A 19604-nucleotide genomic window follows, 5' to 3' on the forward strand; every position below is an offset into this window, starting at 1 on the left:
GGGCCTCGGAATATCGTTGCTCAGTTCTTCAGTCAAATATATCGATATATTCCTCGTGAATACCGACTCGTACTCGATGGCTTCCTCACCTGAATCGACGACTCCACGGTCCGGCTTCAAAAAATGTTGAGACTGTGGAAAGAAAATGTCGTTGACGGATCCTCACAGGATCTGTTTGTGGTGCCTGGGAATCGAGCACCATTGTTCGGAGTGCGAGCACTGCATGTCCATGACGGCGAAAGCCTTGAAGCAGTGTAAGGGGAAGCACGAGAGAGGTAAGGCAGTTAAAACTTCTTCGAAAGCTTCCTCGGCGGAGTCGAGACATTAGTCTCCTCGCCATCATAAGACATTCTCGTTCTAGATCTCGAAGCAATTCCCATCACTATTCGAAATCTAAGCATTCAAAAAAGAGACGTCGAAGATCCCTTTCTTCGTCTTCCGTTTCCCCAAAAATGGTCTCCTGTCCCACTAAACATAGCTCTCAGGCTGAGTGGGAGGAATTCAGGAAAAAGATGCTAAGTGTCTTCGAGAAAGTGGCCTCGACCCCTTCGAAGACTGCTGAGGGTGATGCCCTGGGTGAAATACCCGAAAAATCAAAAAACCGCGAGTCGCAGTACCTGGCGAAAGAAGCCACTCGAGAGCGTCACGAACCTTCGAGTAAAGGCAAAGTTGCGTCTTCGACGCTGTCGTCGAGGATCCCTTCGACACACAGATCGGCGTCGTCGACGCAGTTATCGAAGGATTCTTCGATGCACAGGTCAGTCGAGTCGACGCCGTCTTAGACGCCGAGAAAGGACAAACCCACAGCCCACCTCGCAGCCAGTGGTCATACCCAGAGCCTCGAGAACGAGAATGTCGTCGACAACCTCGAGTAGAATCCCGATACTCACGAGTTCATTGAGGCCTCTACCACCTTTCTCGACGCCTTTTTCGATGGTTTCGAAGCCTTTAACGTCTGTCGACGACGTCAACGTTTTCTCAGCCAATCATGACAAATCTGGCTCCTTCTGCTCTGGAAATGGGATTTATACCATTTTCAAGACCTGACCACTCCAGGGTCTTATCTTCTATTTATGAAGAAGGGGAGGATTCAGATCAGGAAAGGCCTTTTGAGTTGCAGCGATCTGCAACTCCTGCACTAGAGGAATTTACCACTGAGGAAGGTAGGTTGAAAGATCTCCATGAAACCCTACAGGAAGCAAGTGGGTTGGACACTTCCCCAGAAGTGGAATTTGCCACACCAGACCCAGGGGAACATGCTGAAACCCCTTATAGAAATTTGATGGCAAGGATAATAGAGTTTATGGGATGGTCCACACCCTCACCTTCTTTTCAGCAAGACGACCTCACAGACATCTTGGTCAAAGGTCCACAGGAGTATCCTGTAGTGCCATTTGATGCGGCATTACAAAGGAGAATATTGGCAAACTGGGAAACGCATGAGGTTATCACGGCAGTTAACAAACTATCAGCTAAATATCGGGTGTCTTCTGCTGACCCTGAATATTTATCCAAACGCCCAATTCCGGAGAGTCTGGTTGTTCAGGCAGCTACTTCAGCAGGTAGCAAATCGGCTTACCCTACTGTTCCACAGGACAGGGATGATGAGAGATATGACTCTATGGCCAAAAAAGTATTTTCCGCATGTAGCATGGCGTTGAAATCCATCAATGCTACTTGTACGCTCGCAAGGTTCAGCCACACACTTTGGGAGTGTGCTTAATCAGCGGCTGACTGCCTCCCGGAGGGAGAAGACAGTGAAGCTTTTCTCAACATAATTAAGGATGGTAAGGACGCAATGTGCGAATCCCTTCAGACTGGCATCGATTCTGCTGACAGTATCAGAAGGGCCATGGCGGCAAGTACAACAACCAGGAGATATGCTTGGTTGCGAAAGTCTGGTTTTGCTCCAGATGTGCAAAGCAGACTCTTGAATATGCCCTTTGAAGGCTTTTCTTTGTTTGGTAAGAAGGCGGATGACAGTTTAGAAAACCTACAAACATCAAAGGCAGCAGCAAAATCCTTAGGAGCTGCAATCCGTCAGACACCATATCGCCCCTCAGGAACCTCGTGGAGAGGTAAGTCCTTTCGCTTCTATTCCACATTCGGAAAGGGCAGAGGACAGCCGGTTCAAAGGGGTCAGAAGAAATTCACCCGAGGTGGACGGGGTAAAAACACAAAAGCCGCAGCAACAGCAGGTGCCTCTTTACCATAGCTCTCAACCATTTGTGTTGCAAAGGCGGGTGAAATCACCCGATTTTGTTTTTGGCGGGTGAGACGCCCATTGGAATGAATGGGCGTGCAGGAGGCTTGGCGGGTGAGTCAGCCCTTTACAAGGCGGGTGACACCCGCCAAAAGCGTGTGAGTTGAGAGCTATGTCTTTACCCTCGGCATCTGCATCAGCCGTCTCCAAACCGCTCTGAGGACTCTTCACAAAACACCAGTAGGGGGCAGGTTAACTCAACATCTGACGGAATGGCAGGCTATTACGTCAGATGCTTGGGCATTGGAGACAGTTGCCCAAGGTTACTGCCTGCCTTTTCTACGCATCCCTCAGAGTCATCCACCGGGGAACAGCTCTCTGAGAGTTCCAGATCCGCTCCTCTTGCAGGAAATTGTAGACCTGCTAGAGAAAGGTGCCATAGAACCGGTAGCGGAGAGGAACAAGGGCTGGTACTCCCCCTACTTTCTCATACCGAAGAAAGACGGAGGACTGAGACCTATCTTGGACTTACGAGAATTGAACAAGTTCCTCAGGAAGGACAAGTTCAAGATGGTAACTCTCTCTCAGATCCTTCAGGCCCTCCAGCTCCAGGACTGGCTGCTATCTCTGGATCTCCAGGATGCTTATTTCCATGTGCCAATCCATCTCAAACACAGGAAATACCTGAGGTTCGCAATTGGCGGATCTCATTATCAATTTCAAGTTCTGCCATTTGGGCTGACCTCCGCCCTGAGGGTCTTCTCCAAGCTAATGTCGGTAGTGGCGGCAAGTCTAAGGAGGGAAGGGATCCACGTCTACCCCTACCTGGACGATTGGCTGATCAGAGCTGTATCTTCAGAACAAGCTTAGATCCAGCTAGATTATGTCTGCCACTTCCTTCACAAACTGGGCTTCTCCCTCAATTTAAAGAAGTGTCAGATGATACCATCACAGAGACTCCAGTTCATTGGAGAGGTCCTGGACACTTCCCTGGGAAAAGCCTCGCCACCAGAGGTGAGGGCTCAAGATATTCTGCAGATGGTGACCAAGTTTCAAAATGCCCTACGTCTCCCAGCCTTCGACATTTTGAGGTTGCTAGGCCTCATGGCATCCTGCTTCTTCCTTGTGCCAGAGGCTCACCTGAGAATGAGATCTCTTCAGTGGGCACTGAGGACTCAGTGGTCGCAATTCTCAGGGAGAATGACAGACCTCCTTCAGATTCCGGACAAGGTGGCTAGAGACCTTCAGTGGTGGGCCTGCCAGAAAAACATCTTGAAGGGGAACTGTTTTGGCAACCATGGCCAGAGATAACAGTAGTCACAGATGCCTCACTCACGGGGTGGGGAGTCCATACCAACGACTTGACCATCAGCGGTCGTTGGTCTCCATCAGAGTCCAGACTACATATCAACCTGTTAGAGCTGAGAGCAATCAGATTAGTGCTGAAAGCTTTTCTGCCATTTGTACAGGGGGAAAATGTCCTGATAATGACGGACAACACAGTGGCCATGCACTACCTCAACAAAAGAAGAGGCGTAGGATCACTACCACTATGCAGAGAGGCAATGCAGCTCTGGTTTTGGGCAATCCACAAAGGAATCCCTTTATCGGCAGTCCACCTAGCCGGAGAGAATAACTTTACGTCGGACGCTCTGAGAAGGCAGGGCACAGTCTCCCACGAGTGGGAACTAGCTCAGGAAGTCCTTCAGGAGATCTTCGCCCTTTGGGGAACCCCTCAAGTGGATCTGTTTGCCACCAGTACCAACAGAAAGTGCGATCTGTTTTGTTCAAGGGAATTTCCCCCGAAAGGAGCTCTAGGGGACGCGTTCGTAGTGGACTGGGAGTTTCCACTCCTGTACATGTTTCCACCAGTCCCTGTCATTCCTCAAATGATCAGGAGGATGAGAAGATTCTGGAGAACCATGATCCTAATTGCCCCAGACTGGGCCAGGAGAACGTGGTACCCGGACCTTCTGGACATGTCCATCTGCCCTCCAATTCGCCTTCCAGTCAAGGAGAATCTTCTCACAGAAGGGAGGTCAGGTTCTCCATCCAGACATCAGAACCCTCAACCTTCACGCCTGGCTTCTGAAAGGTTGAGATACAAGGATTGGGACCTCCCTGATGACGTCATTGAAGTGTTGCTTTCGGCCAGAAGGCCAGCAACAAAGTCTTTATACTGCTGCCGTTGGAACAAGTTTTTCAGCTGATGTAGAGAAGAGAACATCGACCCCTTTTCATGTGATACACCAACAGTGTTATCCTTTCTACTCTACTTGGCAAATTCAGGCCTTCAAGTTGGCACTATCAAGGGCTATCTCGCAGTGCTATCGATCTTCAAGCGCACTGCAGAGGAACCTTCGTATTTCAAATTACCCTTAGTAATACATTATCTAAAGGGATTAACTAATGTCTACCCTCCAAAACCTTTCCAGGTTCCTTTATGGGACTTAAATTTAGTCTTAAATTTCCTGATGGGTACTCCTTTCGAACCACTCTACTCTTGCTCGCTACGATTTCTCACCCTTAACTGTCTTATTAGTGGCTTTAACATCTGCTAGAAGGGTGAGCGAATTACAAGCTCTATCTTGTAAACCCCCCTCATAAAATTTTTCATAAAGACAAGGTTGTCCTACAGGTGAAGCCTAGTTTCCTCCCAAAGGTGGTTTCTGAATTCCACATCACTCAGAAAATTACTTTACCTTCATTCTATCCGCCTCCCCATCCGTGGATAGGGGAAGAAAGGCTACATAGGCTGGACCCAAGGTGGGCTTTAAGCTTCTACATCAGCAGACTTGCTAGGATTAGGCAAGCAGACCAACTGTTCGTGGGTTACTCAGGGCACAAATTGGGACCACCGATAACAAAACAAACCATTTCCAGATGGATTATTTTGCCCATCCTGGAATGTTAGAAACTGGCAGGGAAAGAGCCTCCTCAAAATCCTAGGGCTCATTCAACATGTGGTATCGCAGCCTCCTCGGCACTTCAAAGAGGGGTTCCGGTTCGAGACATATGTGCGGCTGCCACATGGTCATCCGCACATACCTTCACAAGATGGACATGGATTCCTCCTCCAGTCAAGAGACTAGGTTTGGCAAAGCCGTATTACATTCGGTTCATTCCTAAAAGGAAACATGGCGTTTTACTCCCACCTCCAATTGCACACCACTGCTATAGGAGTCTATCAAAGATGAGGAATACGTCGGAGGATACAATCCCTTCGAAGAACAAGTTACTTCTTACCTTGTAACGTTCTTTCGATGGGATGTTCCTCCAACGTATTCCTTATCGCCCCTCCCATCCATCCCCGCAGTAATACTTCCCTTGTGGTTGCAGCTTACGCTCCTTCAAGGTCAATTACCAATTCATATAAAACAACTGTTAACGTCAAAACGGAACTGAGCAACGGACGCTGTGCGAGTCTATTTATACGCGTGGTGACGTCGGCGCCGATACAGAGGCCGTCGAGGGACATCGGCTCGAGGGACGTTGACGTGCAGCGTCCTCTACTGAAAAGAAATTTACGAGGCCAGCAAGCTGGGAGATGATCTATCAAAGATGAGGAATACTTCGGAGGAACATCCCATCGAAAGAACGTTACAAGGTAAGACGTAGCTTGTTGTTCTTTAAGATCAGTAGTTTTAGGGAAATTTTAAGAATATAAAAGGAGCGTCAAAAGGGTCCCCAGCAACACTGCCAATTGGGAGCTGTGTGCTCCAAAAGATGAATACAGATGTCTTTTAAAATACTCCATAGGATAAGGTAAAACCGAAAGCACAGAGTTCCCAAATGTCAAAGGAAAAGGCTCCCCTCATTCAGAAGAGAAAAAGGTCCAGAAGTTCACCTAAAAGTGCTGAGGGTCTCACTAGGAGAGAGGATTAAGCATACAACTGATACATCTCCCTAACAGTTCTGAGTTCATGGGGAATGGAGGGGGGAGTCTTCTAATGGGAAAGCTGCTATCTTGGAATCCACCTCAGTCTGTGCTTGTTGTTTGGTGGGTGGGAAGGAGCTGCTGGTTTGTTCCACCCTCAGTTTGGGGGGTTTACCTTCTCTGGATTTCGTTTTGTTGACCTATGTAAAAAAAAAAACTCAGGGTATGTATTAATCATTACAACTGGGAGGTAGGAGATCGGAAAAAAAGTTTCTCCTTTGTTTGGTGCAGTGCTGTTATCCTTTCCCTTGCTTATAATGAAGGCTGCAGCTGCAAGTAATTCTCTCCCTTGTACCAGCAATTCTGAGGGAAACTTAAGTTCTCTCCAGTGTTCCTGGTAGTGAGGGAAGGAAGTGATGCTCTGACTTGGGTATTAAATGGGAAAGGGGTGTGTGTTTCCCCCAAGACTGCCCCCTTTGGGGGATGGAAAACATGTATTTCCCATTATCTCCCTTATCCTGAATGGTTTATAGTCATAATGTCGACAACAAAAATGTTGACAGTCAAAATTTCGAAAAAAAAGTCGAAAAAAGTCAACTTTTTTTTTCAATGCATTTTTTTTTAAATGGGGGGGTTCCTCCCCCCAACCCCCCTTTTTTAATTTTTTTTTTAATTTTTCCCTTTTTTTAACTCCCGAACCCCTAAAATAAATATATAATTTAAAAAAACGAAAGTCGACATTTTTTTGTCGACATTTTTTTGTCGACATTTTATTTTCGAAATTATGACTGCCCACCATCCTGAATCTGTAAGCTAATTTTGCTAGTCTGCCTTGAGTGATTCTCTATTGAGAAAGGGGGTTATGTGATATGCAAATAACAAGGGGGGTCCTGGGAGTCCCTCTGCCAGACATTAGTCCTGGTTGCGAGAGACTTACCCAGAGTCTTTAGCTCACGATCTTTCACAGAGAAGAAATATCCTAAACATATCGGTCTTTGTCCTGCCCTGGGGCAGTCCAGCGCCGAAATGCTAGGCAATTCTCCTCTGAACAAGAGTACCAACAGCATCCCCAGACACGTGTTTCGGTCTGGTTGGACCTCATCAGTAGGGAGGAGCTGTGCCGCTCTAAGAATAGTGAGCAAGGGGTCCACGTCTGGATTCCCCTAGTAACTTAGTGAGCTAAAGACTCTGGGTAAGTCTCTCGTAACCAGGACTAATGTCTGGCAGAGGGACTCCCAGGACTCCTTTTGTTAATTTGCATATCTAAGTAACTTTGGGTCTCACCCTAAGTTACTAGGGGAATCCAGACGTGGACCCCTTGCTCACTATTCTTAGAGAGGCACAGATCCACCCTACTGATGAGGTCCAACCAGACCGAAACACGTGTCTGGGGTTTCTGTTGGTACTCTTGTTCAGAGGAGAATCGCCTAGCATTTCGGTGCTGGACTGCCCCAGGGCAGGACAAAGACTCCTCTTGTTAATTTGGTTATGTGATATGTCGTCCCTTTCATGTGGATCTGTTTACCTTTTTTTGGCCCGTCTGGGCCAGGGATGTATTTTCCAGCATTCTGGAACCTTTAATAGAAGTTGATGTGCCAGCGGGGGTCTGGAAAGACTAAGCTATGGATATTCTCGTCCCAGTGGATTTGGGTTATGGGAGAGGGAGGTTTGTGGTGGTCATTATTGATTTATTTTCTTGATTGTGCGAGTTTAGTGTTGAGGGAAATCTCAGGCAAAGCTATGGTAAGGGAGATTCAGGAAGTGTTTTCTAGGGAGAGGATTCCGGAAAGCATTTGAACTGATAATGGTCCTCAATTTACAGGCGGTTGTTTTGAAAAATATTTAAATAAGTGCGGGGTGTGACATAAAAGAACGGCCCTTTATCATCCCGAATCTAATGGATGTGTCGAAAGAATTACTAGATGCATCATAGAAAGCATACGCATGGCAATGGAAAGAGGGTGTGACAAAAAGGTGGCAATTCAGGAAAGACTATTTGCAATGCGGATGTCTCTGCATGCGACTACGGGCATAAGTGCATTTGAGCTGATGAGAGCTCGAAAACCCAACCCCGCAGTTAGTCACTCTCTCTGCTTCTACCCAACCACGGTGAACTATGTGGTGGACGGTGTGAGGAGAGAGTTGAAGAAGAAAGGAGAATGGGTGGGCCGGGAGAATTTGAGGAGAGGTAAGAAAGAATTGAGGGTTGAATGTGGAGACATGGTGAGAATAAAGAAGGGTGTAATGAACAAAAAAGGTGAGTCGTCGTATTCTGACCCTGTGATGATAGTGGCTGTGATGCGTGGTGCTGTTCGTGCGGTAGGAGGGCAGGCGTGGAACAAGGATAGAATTGCGGTTGTGAAAAGAGGTTGATGGATGGTATGCCTTGTAAAGTGCAGATGCTTTGTATAGATACAGAGAGAGATGTGTTATAGTGTTGGCTTGCAAGCCATTGTTGGCGAGTTCTGTAAGTGTCATGTTGACATATGCAATGCTGCTGATGGCTGGAATGTTGGCATGTTATCAGCTGCTGTCATGGATCTAAGTTATGATGTACATGTTTACTTTCTGTTGTTGGTTCTATGCTAGTCAGTTGAGGGTTAGCAATCTCTGGTGGTGCTGTGCTGGCATTGCTGGGGGTCTCTATGTATAGTCATTATCTTAATAAAGGCTTGTAAACCTTTGAGTGTCAGGCCCACCTTAACTTAACAATTGGCTCATCCAGTCCTGATCCCATGCACCGGCAACCCAGTACACAACAGAGACCATCCAACTTCTGTTAGGATTCTCAATCAACTATCCAAAGTACTGCATAGTGCTATCTCGGAACGCACTGTTCGTGTGTGCCCAACTCAACATAGTATTGTGTCTGGCGACTCACTCTGAAGAGAGGGTGAAGGCCATCCTGGGAAAGGTCCAGTGGCTGTCCAGTGGCTGTCCGCAGCATCTGTTTTAACAGTCCTGTCCAAGTCCCTGCTGGGAATGATCTTTTCCTGCACCCAAATGGTTCCCATTTGCAGGCTCCAAATACAACCCCTACAAGAATTTCTAGATGCCAGGTGGCAGCAGGTCATATCAGACTTTCATCTCAAACGCGCCTTTGGTTTCCACCAATTTTCTTTGCAAACCCGTCTTTGCCTGCTGAAAGGGCGTTGCATTCGCTGGATGTTTCTCGGGCCATTAAGTACTATGTGGCATGCACAAAAGACTTTCAGAAGATGTCTGTTTTTCATCAGTGCTGGACCTGTGGGACATGGGATCGCCCCTATCTAAGGCTTCCATCTCCAGGTGGCTCTCGGGCTGTATCTTGCATTGCCATTGTCTGGCCAACAGACTGCTTCAAAGCCGCCGAGAGCCCATTCCACCGGAGCCATCGGAGCAACATCAGCGTTTCTCCCTGGTTTTCCCCTACTTTACATCTGCTGGGCTGCTACGTGGAGGTCGGCCCACACCTTCATGAAATTCTACTGTCGACAGGGATTGCAGGGAGGAGTCCTGGCTCGGCCAGGTGGTGCTACGCAACATATTTGTTTGAGGCAAGTATGTTCCAGAGTTAAGTGTATTGTATTGCTTCTGTGAGCCTTGCAACCCCCTGTGATTGTGTATATGTACTGCTGTGTAATCATATTCATGTGAATCCATGCAAGACCCCATGCAGGAGAAGGTAAACAAGTTACTTACCTGTAACTCTTGTTCTCCTGCATGGGTCTTGCATGGATTCACATGTGAACCATCCCTCCTTCTCTGCCTCTTTTTGGTTGGTACTGCCACTTCACGTGCGCTACCAAATGTAAAGATGGCCACCAGGGGTAGTAGCTTTCAAGGATGAGTGTCATTGGCAGGGGGGCAGTATGACCCAAGGGACACTGATAGGCTATAGAGGAGACGAGCAGTTTAAAGTTTAAAGCTGAACTGCTTTGTTTTTACTGAGGATTTCCAGCCTGACAACAGAATATTCATGAGCATATGAATCATGGCTCAGTGGCTACACACTCGTCTTGGAAGCAAGACGACGCAGAGCAACACCGGTACGAATCCCTGGTCTGGGCTTGGAAACCTTCGATATTAAACGCATTATAGAAAACTATTATATTTATGCAAGACCCATGCTTGATAACAAGCGTTACAGGTAAGTAACTTGTACTGTCTCATTGTTGCATACAAAACACCTTTTGGTTGTCAAACCTGGGTCGAGTGTGATGAATCCTATGGTGTCCTCACAAAAACCTAAAAAATCTAAAGTCTCCTCCCAGGGGGCCAGGGAAAGGCAGACTCTTCCTGATCCTAACCCTGGGGGCGTTGGTAGCCGAGAGGATCACCTGGCTTGAGAAGGGCCCCATGGAAACAGGATTACTTTGTGGAATGAGACGCAGTATTTGTCTTCCTCGAGGAAGGGAATATCCTTAATACCGGAAAATGTAATCGCTTGCTGTCAGAGTTTTTATTTTCTCAAACGGACTGTCATATTATAGATGAAGATAATCACAAGCAGTTATGTTCTGAGAGTCAGGAAAACCCTTTTAAAGTCACTGACATTTATAAACATGAAAGCCTGTATGAGTCCCAGAGAAATGAGGACGAAGAGTCTTTAAATGCTACCCATGTAAATCCTGAGAAACTCTACTCTTCTGTAAAACCAATACTTCTTGGAATCTTTTTAGTACTTTGGCGGATATGTATATGAAGAGTAATGAACTTGGTGATGATAATTTCACTAAGAAAGCTGATTTTTATATTGTGGACTTAAAGTCCCATAAATCTCTAAGTACTGGGACGAAGACTGCAGAGGCACAAGACTGCAGGTTGCAGTCCCTCAGGAATAATGACCCACACCCGAGGAAGACCGAGGGGCATAAAAAGCCCCCTTGGGTGCATTCCATGAGAAGGAGCAGTAGTAGAAGCTGGAGGAGTTTTCCTACCTACACGTGGCAGCAGAAGCAGAGGTTGGGTATGAGTCGTGATGCCGGGACCACAGTGGCATGTAAATTAGATGCCGGTCCTGGGGGGTTATCTTATGCTCAAGACCATGATTGCTGAGCTGGTGCAGCGGGAAGCGTTGTGCAGAGTCTCCCTCTGGGCATAGCAGCTGCAGAGGTTGCACAGCAGAAAGTGAACCTTTTAAATGTTTTCCCCATTTTCTGTCAAGCACCGGTGGCCGACAAGCAACAAAGCGTTGTGGGAGCCAGGAGAGCCCAGCTGGTGACTCATGCGAGTTGTGGAAGGCCTGGGAAGGAGAAATTTCCTAACTGTGCGGGGAAACAGAAGCAGAGGACCCTGGAGGCAGCGAGGCGAATGGATGCGCATGCCAGACCTGGTGAGTTTACCGTTAGATTATGACCCAGAGCACTCCGTAGCCACCCACTGGCCAACTCAGGGGCCTTAACTATAGAAATGTGATAAACGGAGTAAAACAAGTGAAGAACAATTTTCTGGAATACCAATACAATATAAAGCAGGTTCATTCTTCTGTTGTGAACCAAGCTCATTTAGAAGGGCATAGACGGCATATTAAGAACTTGATTGTGTCATTGTGGGGCAAAAGAAGAGCCAGCAATGAGAAGGGGCAATACATTTGAGAGAAAAGATAAAACTTCATTGCCAAAACCTAAAGAGAAACATACCCAGGCAATTGAGAACCTGAATTGCCAAAGCCAGAAGAAGGCAGTTGATACTTTCAGCATTGGTATAAACTATTGCCCATACGAAAAGGAGGTCCTAAGAGAGAATGGGTTAAACCTAAATTGGTTGGTTAGTGGAAAAGGGCAGAAAGGCTTCCCTTCTGAAGGAAGACTTTCATAGAGTGGAGCATAACCTGCAGAGTGACAATTGCATGGGTGTAACGAACCGCACCAGTGTGGTTCTTGTTTCCCTTGAAGTGTTTCTTATATTTGATATTGTGGAGCAGAAGACATTGCTAACCTTTACCATCAAAAGTATTTGCAAGTAGTAGATTGTTCTGGCCTACACCAGGTCGGAGAATGTTGTAGTATTCATCTGTTCTGGCAGGAGAGTACACTAGAGCAATAGCTTGATCTTATTAGGTCTGGCAGGGGAGTGGACCATGTGGAAACCATTGAAGTAATGTGGTTAAAAATATTGACGACATTGAAGAGCCATTGGAGCGTTTTTGTGGATTAATGCAGAATCATCCTGACAAATTAATACCATTGAAGCAAGTGTTTGAACTACTGCAGAAGTATTTAATATTGTCAAACAAGTTGTTTTGTCAACTGGTACATATATCCTTGTTAACCATTTATGAACTGTTGGTTGAATACAAACTGGAACTTTTTTAAATCAATTTGGAAACCAAAAGAGAACTGAAGTGGACCTTTGATACTAAACAGGATTTCCTTAACCTTGTTGGAACTGTTGTACAACATCCTGCCTGAATCTGGGCAAGGGGAATGCACCCAGATTTGAGGGAGAAAGTTATGATGTAAATGTTATATTTGTTGCTGTTGAACTGCCAAATATTGCCTTGTTATGTTGGTTTATGTTTACGTATGAGGGACATAATCCTTTTGTTAGTGTTTCCTTTTGGTTTATTTTAGGCAGGGAAATCCTCGTCGGGGTTGGGCTACTGAGGCATCTATCCAACTTTTTGAGTTAATAAAATGGCATCTTTTGAAAAACTTTCACAAAGTTGTCTGCCTCACATTTCTGATCCCTCATACCTGCACTTGGGTTTGCATTGGGTCTGGAAGAAGGGAAAACACATACCTCTGGTAAGTGTTGTAGAACATTTAAACTTTCATAAACACAAGCTTATTGAAACCTCTGTACAGAGAGACTTCATTCTGGTGAGAATCATTGGGGCGCTTGTGACTTCTGGGCACAAGGCCCCATTCATCTTAGGGGTTGGACTTCTTAAGTTAGCATATTGTATTGTGATCTGGTTCCATCATTTACTGCACCTAAACTACTTACCTGCTTTGCTGATTATTTGATGTATGTGAACCTATATTGACCATATATATTTGAATCATAGTGTTAATGAGATAATGCTACCTGTTACATTCATTTTCAACTGTGTCTGGAAGGCCTATAATAACTCATTAAAGTTGACTGTCTAAGTTGAATTATTGTGTGCTACACTGTGAGTACTTATTGAGGGCCGCTGATCCCACTCGTTCTCTGTTGAGAACAAGCCTAGACTGCTCGTCCATTTACCTTGATTGGGTTTTGGCAAACCTCTGAGATCCCTGTTGACTTGAACTAGGGTGGCCTCCTAAAATCTGTCTACCAGGCCAGGTTCTAGAAATCAATCTTAACAAGCGATAAATTAGTTTACTCTTCATTCCCTGCATGTGATTGGTCAAAATGTTACCCTCTTACCTAGGGTAACCTGAGAAACATCAAACAAGAGGACCCCCCTTTCCTTGAAATATATGTTCCCCATTCTCCTGGCTTCCCCCCTGATAGTTTTTCTTTGTAATTATTGATTTTCATCAGAATATTCTGTGGACAACCTCCAGGTTTCTCACACTCTCTGCCCACCCTGGGGGGCGCTGTCTGGGTTTACTTACTAATTTGCGTTTTCCTTGCGAATGTGGCAAAATAAGTTCTTCATGCACTCTACTATGTCAGTTCCTAGCACAACCTCCTTAAATGCCCTGATTCTTATGTTGTTGATCCCGACCTGTTTCCAGGACCTCAAATACTTCCTCCAATTTCCAATCCTCTCATCCATCTCTTGTAGAAAATGAGACATTTCAGTTATGTCTGAGTGGATCTCACGCAACTCGATCTCCTATTCATGGCATCTAGATCCTAGGTTGGTCAATCTTTTTTGTTGGCTTCAGTCTTCGGAGACAGATCCTCCCGGATATTGGCAGTCTACCCCGCCCCCTCACCATATCTGTAATCTTAAGGTTGTCAAGCGCCAGCTCAAACTCCTCTTTGGTGAGTGAAGTGGTCGCCACAAACTCCACCCTATCCCCTTTCTCGCTAGCTGACACAGGTGCATGAAACTTCGGTGATTGTTTGCACCTGGTGCACGTGGCCCCCCCGACCCCTGTAATACTTTTCCCACCCGCTGTTAGGCACTGTTTCTTGGGGGTAATAGTTTCACCCTCCAGAGCTCACATGGGAGCCAACATCACACCCATTAATGCAGAACCAAGATTTCACCTCTTGGTCCTTGTTGCACGTATGCTTAATCCTCACCTGTGGTATCCCAATTGATATGTCGTGCTCCTACCAGCGGCCCACAGGTTACTGGGTCAGCTCTCCAATGCCCACTCTTCTTCAGGGGAAAACCACCTCTGCACCATTCCACGTACTCCTCAGCCCCCTCCCTTTTGTGCCCAAGTGGTCCTCCACTTCAAACCATCCAAATCGGGTCAGCCCTCCAAAACACCACATACCTAGTCTCTCAGGGGCTTGGGTTTGTAAACCACTAATTCATGCTCTGTGTCTGCACTGTCGTTTCTGAACCAACAGGCGACTTCCCCAGTTATGGCCAAGGCAGTGCAGTCACCAGCAGCCCAGCGCATGGCCATGGCCTCTCTGCTGCACACCAGGCATGGAGCATGACTTAGATGGTGCTCCGCCCTGCAAAACAAAGTTGGTCTCTGGCCCTCTCTGCTTGGCAGCACACTGTAACTCCCCAGCCTCAGCTGCTCTGTCCCCCTCCCCAGCACCTCGCAAATGTCCACCTCCTTTTTTTCCTCTCAGGGACACTCTTCTGTCTACTCAAGTTTGCTGCTGTCCCAGGTGGTCCTTGGTGACCCATGTAGCTGGCCTTGAATGACGGAGCTGCAAGGCTTTCAAATCTCGTCTGCTATCTTAGACACGCTCCACTCCCTCATAATACATGTTTTAACAGGCTAATGTAACACTTAGTACACTGCAGATAGGGTTTTTAATAGCGCACTTGGCTCTACATTTGTTTGTTTTATATGTGAAAAATACTGTGCTGGTTTAAAGCATGCATTTGCAACCTTTCTTGCATTGACTCAATACTGGGAAAGTGTGCTCTAGTTTGACATGTTCTGTTGCCAAAACATTTACTTTTTGACCAAGTCAGTTGTCTTCATTAGAATTATTCACCGTTTGTATTGACGGCAATCGCAAGGGAAAGTATTTGTGTAATGTTACCCATGGTGGGATAATGGCACCAGAAGCTAGCACAGATATTCTATATGGCATGTATACCATACTTAAAATGCTATTTCACTGCATATTTGAAGAATATTTGCAAATGTAAATCAGCCATAGTGTATTTGGGGAAAGTGTTGGATTGTGGTCCGGGAGTACTCTGGAAAAAATTCGTCACTAAAATGGCATTTATTCCACTGGTACTATCAACGGATACTATTTAGAAGACTTTTTGTTTGATATAGGCAGAAAAGCAAGTGGTTTAAGAAAGTGGATATTGTCAGTGGGTACTTTATGAACAGGTAATGTGTGAGCAAATGTTCAATGTATGATGCTATTCTTTACCTTTGACCTTGAGTTTTCTTTGCAGTATTCTTTGTGTGGTATAGCTTAATTTCTCTGGATGTTTTCTGTTCACTAACTGATTCGATTTGTGATTTTTGAAATTCCAATTTGATTTGTCAAGTGTATGGGTACATTTGTAATCTTTATGTGCACTTTGTGACTACTTGTTTCAGGGATCTCACCAAGAGTTTTCAAAGATGAAACAGTCAAACAGTGAAGCTAACTTAAGAGAGGAAGTGCTCAAAAACCTGGCTGTGGCTTATGACAACTTCATTGAGCTGGTCGCCAATCTGAGAGAAGGCACAAAGGTAGGCTGATGCTGAGAATGGCTTTGTTTGCTCCTATAAAATGTTTGTGTGCGATTAAAGGCTGAAATGATGCTTGCCTCCTACTAATCTGTGATATATCTGTGTTGAGAACAGAAAGACATATGGCTTGGAGGGCTTTATTATTCTGTACGGGCTACCCATGGCTTTCAGCGCTACAAAGCAGTCCTCTTGCACTTTGGGCTACTCACAACTGAGAATTCTCATTTCTGTGCTAATTCCCTTCAACCTTAGACAACCCCAGCTCTTTTGCTGGACTTTAGGACGTTTTATTTTTATCCTGGAGCGAGCAAGAACTTGTTCTCACTCTCGTATTTTGATCCGATTTGGATGATGTGTTTCCTTTGTTTTTGGAGTCTGGCAAACTCCGTAGGCATCTACATTTTGTATGGTGACACACAGCAACTTCAGTGCAGTGTCACAGCGAAATCCTTCAGATTTCTCTTAAGGTTTAAATAACTTTTATTGTGTGAACTACTGTTCCCAAGAATAGTCAAGTGAAATTGACTTTACTTACCTTTTCTCTTTGTAGGTCCAGCACAGCCCATCGTATGTGGAGTTCTCGGGGTTTACTTAGTAGCCCCTTTTCCTACTTACTCATGTAAAACATTTTATGTTACCCTCACTACTTTAAATGGCTGGTGGCAGCTGTTTAATTGTCCTACCATTGTGCTTTTCTACTGCAGGCTGAATCCTCAGCTGTAGTATAGCACCCATGGATGACCATTGTGTCAAAATGGCCCTGGTCGTCTTTTTTCACCATTTCTTGTTTGTGTGATCTTTCTTGGGTTTTACTCTGCACACCAAACCAGGTTTAACCCTTTTGTTTTGCCTTTGGCAGGCTTCAGTACTGAAACCCGCTTCTGGCTCCAGTGTGTCTGGCAGGGCAGGAGGTGAAGGAGGTGCCCGAAACTTCCCTGTCCTCAGGCTCCTTGGTTACTTGAATGCACCCAGTCCTGAATGGATGGCTGGCTGTCCTTGTAGGACAGCCTGCCTGCTGTGTAAGTGACAGTCTGCATGAATGGGAGAAATCTGCATATAAGGAAAAGCTTCTTGGACTGAAGACAGTGGACCACTGGAATAAACATCCGATGAAGGAATCGTGAAGAGAAGCTTGCTTCATCCTGTGAAGCCCTGCCACTGTGCTGATGCTAATTTTTCATTTTGACAGACGCTCGGGAAGGAACAACCTCTTTGCTTGGGGATAGTGGGACCAACTAATCCTGAGACAAACTCCTTCTCTGATTGGCTGTACTTCTTCGCTGCTGCAACCGAGTGCCAGTGGTTGAGAAATCTGTAGTAGAGTGCAACATCTGAATTCCATCCAGAAGCTCCAGGAGTCGCCCAAGGACCCTCCAGAAGCAGGATGAGCCGAGCTTAAATCCCCTCACCAGAGTGCAGGACCCAAGGAGCGAAGGAAGCCCAACCGTCAATCACGATGGTGTGTTAACCGAGCGTTGAAACCACGAAGTGCTTCTGAACCGAAAAGAGCCCTTAGCTGCTGACAACCTCCAAATTGCCGCTGCAGGAGCCATGCAGACGTCCTCCCTCTTGTCCCCACGACTGAGGCTCACGAGCCCAGGGTCTGTATCGCTGCAACAGGACAGAATACAGCTGGACCACTTTCCTCCTAACCAGAGCTACTGTTTAGACTTGGGGTACTTACCTCAGTGTCTTTTTAGCTGTGTTCCTCTCAGTTGGGAATTACATTAGCTTACCTTAGAGTTGCTTTTCACAAGCTTCACAGCTTGTGACCATACAAGTGATTTCTACAAACTCTCTAACTTTGTGCAAGACTTTTTATCTAAGTGCCTCAGCTCACTGTGCCCCAACTGACTTTGGCTGTCCTGGCTCCCTGCAGACTCTTCTAGTCCATTGACTTTGATATTTCTGTCCGTCATAGGCAGTAACTTTGTTTTAGACTGTTATTGCTGGGAAAGGCTTGTCTAGATCTCACAGGAAGATTTAAGTGTCCTCACCTATACTGAGAACCTGTTTAATCCTTTTCCTTCCCTAAAACTTTACTTTCTGCAACCTCAGAATCTGCAAAGTGTATTTAATGTGATATATAAATGCCATTACTGTCCTTGTGAATTAAGTCACCTAAGGGTGAAGGTAGTGTGTAAAATGCATATCTAAAGAGTATCCACTAAACTTGTGCTGATCCTGAAAAGTATTTTAAAGTATATTTACTGTGTTACATAAATTGCCTTTTTAACGAATGCTTGATGTTAACTAAATAATTATTTATGACTAAAACCTTGAGTGTAATTGTTACTTGGTTACTTGTATGTACGAATTGCATTGCTACAGCTCTACAGCTCTTATTTGCCCCTCTTGAGATAGGCCTGGCTGCTCTATCACACTACCAACTTGTGTAGTACAGACCTGTATACCAAACGGTGGGTTACCTAATACCAAGTAGATAAGTTGTGTAGTCTCACACAGTGTTACTGCTCCAATCCCTAAACAACACCCCCAATCGCAAGCAACACCCCAAAGCTTTACAGAAATCACAGAGGCTTAAGTAAATACCCCCAGCCAACACAGTATCTTAGCATGGAAGAAGAGCTGCAGCAAGAAGACTTAGATGTGCAGCCAAAAACCCAGTCATTGAATTCTTTTATCATGAAGATTGAAGACAGGACACTGGAAGGGCTTCTGCAGCAGGGATCAGTGGTGGGTGCGGCTCTGTGGTTTTGACGCCCTTTTCAGGAGCAAGAAGAAGACTTAATTTCGCTGATTGGATTCTTGTCACTTAAAAGGTCCAGCACTCTGGTGAGGGGTTTTTCAGATTCTATTCACGTCTCTGGAGGTCCAGCAGGATGGCACTTAAGTTTCAGCTCGATTCGGAAGACCGTACGTTTCACCATGGCTTGAGGTATTGGGGTATTGCAGCCCCGCAAGGTCGCAGCACGACGTGGGATCGCTCAAAATGCAGGTGGTCTTGAGTCTAGTGGATCTCAGCAGGCTCTGGGTAGGGGTAGTCTGTTTCGGGATCCCCAAGTCGAGTGGAAGGATGAGTAACAGCAGGATGTGTCGAACATTAAACAGCAGGCTCTCCGGTCGCTGGAAATCGCTATGGCTGTCATTTCTTCATTATCCTTTTCGGTTTCAACTCCAGTCGCTGACTTGTAAGCAGCTTCCAGGTTTGGAGTTTTTATCAGGAAATCTAACGCAAATTCTGCATTCTCTCCCTGCATTTTACAGCAATGGGCGGTCTGGCATTCCAGTCAGGACAGCTTCAAAAACTTGATAGATCAGTAGTTGTCTCCAAAGTTGTCTAGCCTGTAGAGGGACCCGATTCAATTCATCATGTATTACCACATTCAGGATAGATGAAGCCAGTCCCAGCACATTCTTCCACAACATCCCTTGTATTGAGTCCAGACCTGGACCCAAGTCAACAGAGGCCATGTCGAGCCCATACATTATTACTCGCTCAATCTTCCCCAAATAGTATTCAATAGCCCGTAAAAGGGATAAACACACTTGCCTCAGAATACGCTTTATATGCGACCTCAATGGCAGCAATTTGACCTTCACCATATCTTTCCACATCCTTATGGACGATGTATTATTCAGATTGTATCCTAGGTAGCGAATAGAAGCCACCCACTCAACAGTTCCTGTTCCCAGTGTCCATCGCTTTACTATAGGTTTTTCCTCATTGGAAAATACTATCACCTTAGACTTGGAACTGTTGGCCAACAAGTTATTTCTTACAGCATAATCATGAAAGATGTTTAGC

The 19604-nt window shown here is 45.8% G+C and overlaps 1 protein-coding gene across 2 annotated transcripts in view; it reads left to right on the forward strand.

Annotated features, from left to right (window-relative positions):
- Positions 1-19604, forward strand: part of PDCD6IP (programmed cell death 6 interacting protein) — a 1152781-nt gene that overhangs the window by 807548 nt on the left and 325629 nt on the right. For both annotated transcript variants that reach the window (XM_069613187.1, XM_069613188.1), the window contains exon 14: positions 15701-15835. In XM_069613187.1, the coding sequence (XP_069469288.1) occupies positions 15701-15835 (135 nt within the window). The remainder of the gene's footprint in view (positions 1-15700; positions 15836-19604) is intronic.

Source organism: Ambystoma mexicanum, chromosome 5p, assembly GCF_040938575.1.
Source record: "Ambystoma mexicanum isolate Mex_15411 chromosome 5p, UKY_AmexF1_1, whole genome shotgun sequence".
Taxonomy (NCBI): domain Eukaryota; kingdom Metazoa; phylum Chordata; class Amphibia; order Caudata; family Ambystomatidae; genus Ambystoma; species Ambystoma mexicanum.